At 46.1% G+C, this 2,276-nt stretch overlaps 1 protein-coding gene across 1 annotated transcript; it reads left to right on the forward strand.

The window, feature by feature from the left end:
- Nucleotides 1-1,133: 1,133 nt before the first annotated feature.
- Nucleotides 1,134-2,276, forward strand: LOC116372997 (zinc finger CCCH domain-containing protein 13-like; the record flags this gene model as incomplete). Its single annotated transcript, XM_031821591.1, has 2 exons — nucleotides 1,134-1,317; nucleotides 1,521-2,276. Coding segments are annotated over 2 exons (415 nt in total), but the record flags the coding sequence as incomplete, so codon positions are not given.

Consider the following 2,276-nt stretch of genomic DNA (forward strand, 5'->3'; position numbering starts at 1 on the left):
TTCTCCTACTGGATTATATTAGTACTATTACATACTGTACTCCATCTTTCTCCCTACTGGATTAATATTTGTAATAATACTGTACTCCATTTTCTCCTACTGGATTATATTAGTTTATTACATACTGTATCTACTGGATTATTAGTACTATTACATACTGTCTATCTTTCTCCTACTGGATTATATTAATACTATTACATACTTATTCCGTCTTCTCCTACTGGATTATTAGTACTACATGTACTAATATGAATTACATTATCCCTAAGTATGTCTACTTTACAAGACACAGACTGTTCATGGAAGTAATGTACATACTTAGAATGTGGCAGTTGTGTGAGAGTGTGGTGCTAGCATATGATAAAGCCCCCAAGCAGTCAGTGTGGTGCTAGCATATGATAAAGCCCCCCAGGCAGTCAGTGTGGTGCTAGCATATCATAAAGCCCCCTAAGCAGTCAGTGTGGTGCTAGCATATGATAAAGCCCCCCAAGCAGTCAGTGTGGTGGCTAGCATATGATAAAGCCCCCCAAGCAGTCAGTGTGGTGCTAGCATATGATAAAGCCCCCCAGGCAGTCAGTGTGGTGCTAGCATATCATAAAGCCCCCTAAGCAGTCAGTGTGGTGCTAGCATATGATAAAGCCCCCCAAGCAGTCAGTGTGGTGCTAGCATATCATAAAGCCCCCTAAGCAGTCAGTGTGGTGCTAGCATATGATAAAGCCCCCAGGCAGTCAGTGTGGTGCTAGCATATCATAAAGCCCCCCAAGCAATCAGTGTGGTGCTAGCATATCATAAAGCACTAAGCAGTCAGTGTGGTGCTAGCATATGATAAAGCCCCCCAAGCAGTCAGTGTGGTGCTAGCATATCATAAAGCCCCCCAAGCAGTCAGTGTGGTGCTATCATAAAGCACTAAGCAGTCAGTGTGGTGCTAGCATATCATAAAGCCCCCCAAGCAGTCAGTGTGGTGCTAGCATATGATAAAGCACTAAGCAGTCAGTGTGGTGCTAGCATATCATAAAGCACTAAGCAGTCAGTGTGGTGCTAGCATATGATAAAGCACTAAGCAGCGGCAATAGAAGCATCTTTTGTATGTTGCTTCCATTCATCACAGGAAACATGCAGTGAGTCTAACCCAGCTCTCCGTCCATTCCTCCAGATGCTGACAAGCTGTTTGAGCACGACCTGGGTGCTCTGAACAAGGCAGCTCTGAACAGGAAGATAGAGAGGGCAGGTCTGCTGAGGAACCTGGGCCCCTGCTGTAAGGCCCTCTGTGCCCGCAGGGACATGGCCATCAGACGGCAGCTCCTCAAGAACGAAAAGGTGAGTGCTCCAAGAAAAACGACTTGTACCCAGAACCATAGACTATTCTAGACCATATACCAATTGACTAAGATGGCCCTCTGCTGTAGGATATATGGAGGAATGGACTGGGTATATGTAGATAGTATATTATAATAGATGCAGCAATATTTTGACACACACTGCCTATCGCTGTATAGTAAGCTAACTCTTTCTCTCTCCAGGGCCTGGCCAAGCAGATGTACCCCAGTGTTCCTGTGGTGGACAGTGAGCTCTTCCAACTCAGCATGCGTCTCTTCAAGAAGACTGTAGCCGCCGCCAGAAGCAACCAGCCCCCGTTGGGGCCCCCAGCAGGCCCAGAGAAGGCCGACAAGGGGCCACCGGGGTTGGTACCGGCAGCTTCACCGGTAGCCAAGCCCAGTACACCACAGCCCCCCGAGATGTGTGTCTCCTGAGAGCGTGCGGGGCTTATGGGTAAAAACAAACGCTGCATGATGAAACTGACCTGTGATCAGAAATTGAATCAGCTCTGACTACTAAGCCTGCTCTGAGTCCCTGCCCCCTAACTCTAAACCCCGCCCCCTAATGCTAAAACCCGCCCCCCTGCTATAGCTTTGTTAATCACAAGGAAAAATCTAACAAAACGCTGAAACTCTTGTCAGTCAGCAGTGCTGTCATTATGGAAGACTGATCTGATCCGCAAGTACTGTACTGCTTCTACCATAGAGACTATTGGAGATACTAGCCTATGGAGGGATTGATAGAGGCCTTGTACAATGTACTGTACCTTGAACTAGAAATGACAATGCTACAGGAAAGACATGCATTTTCCCGAATAACACAGTTGTTTTTGTGCGATTGGATATTTGTTGTCGGAGGGGGATAAGTCTCCCTTTCGTAATGCCGCTGATTTATTGTTTTTTGTTTCTTTTGTTGTGCATTGGTTTTTAAGATTAAAGTGGCTAGTTGTTCATTTGTAA

Source organism: Oncorhynchus kisutch, unplaced genomic scaffold, assembly GCF_002021735.2.
Source record: "Oncorhynchus kisutch isolate 150728-3 unplaced genomic scaffold, Okis_V2 scaffold3996, whole genome shotgun sequence".
Taxonomy (NCBI): Eukaryota; Metazoa; Chordata; class Actinopteri; order Salmoniformes; family Salmonidae; genus Oncorhynchus; species Oncorhynchus kisutch.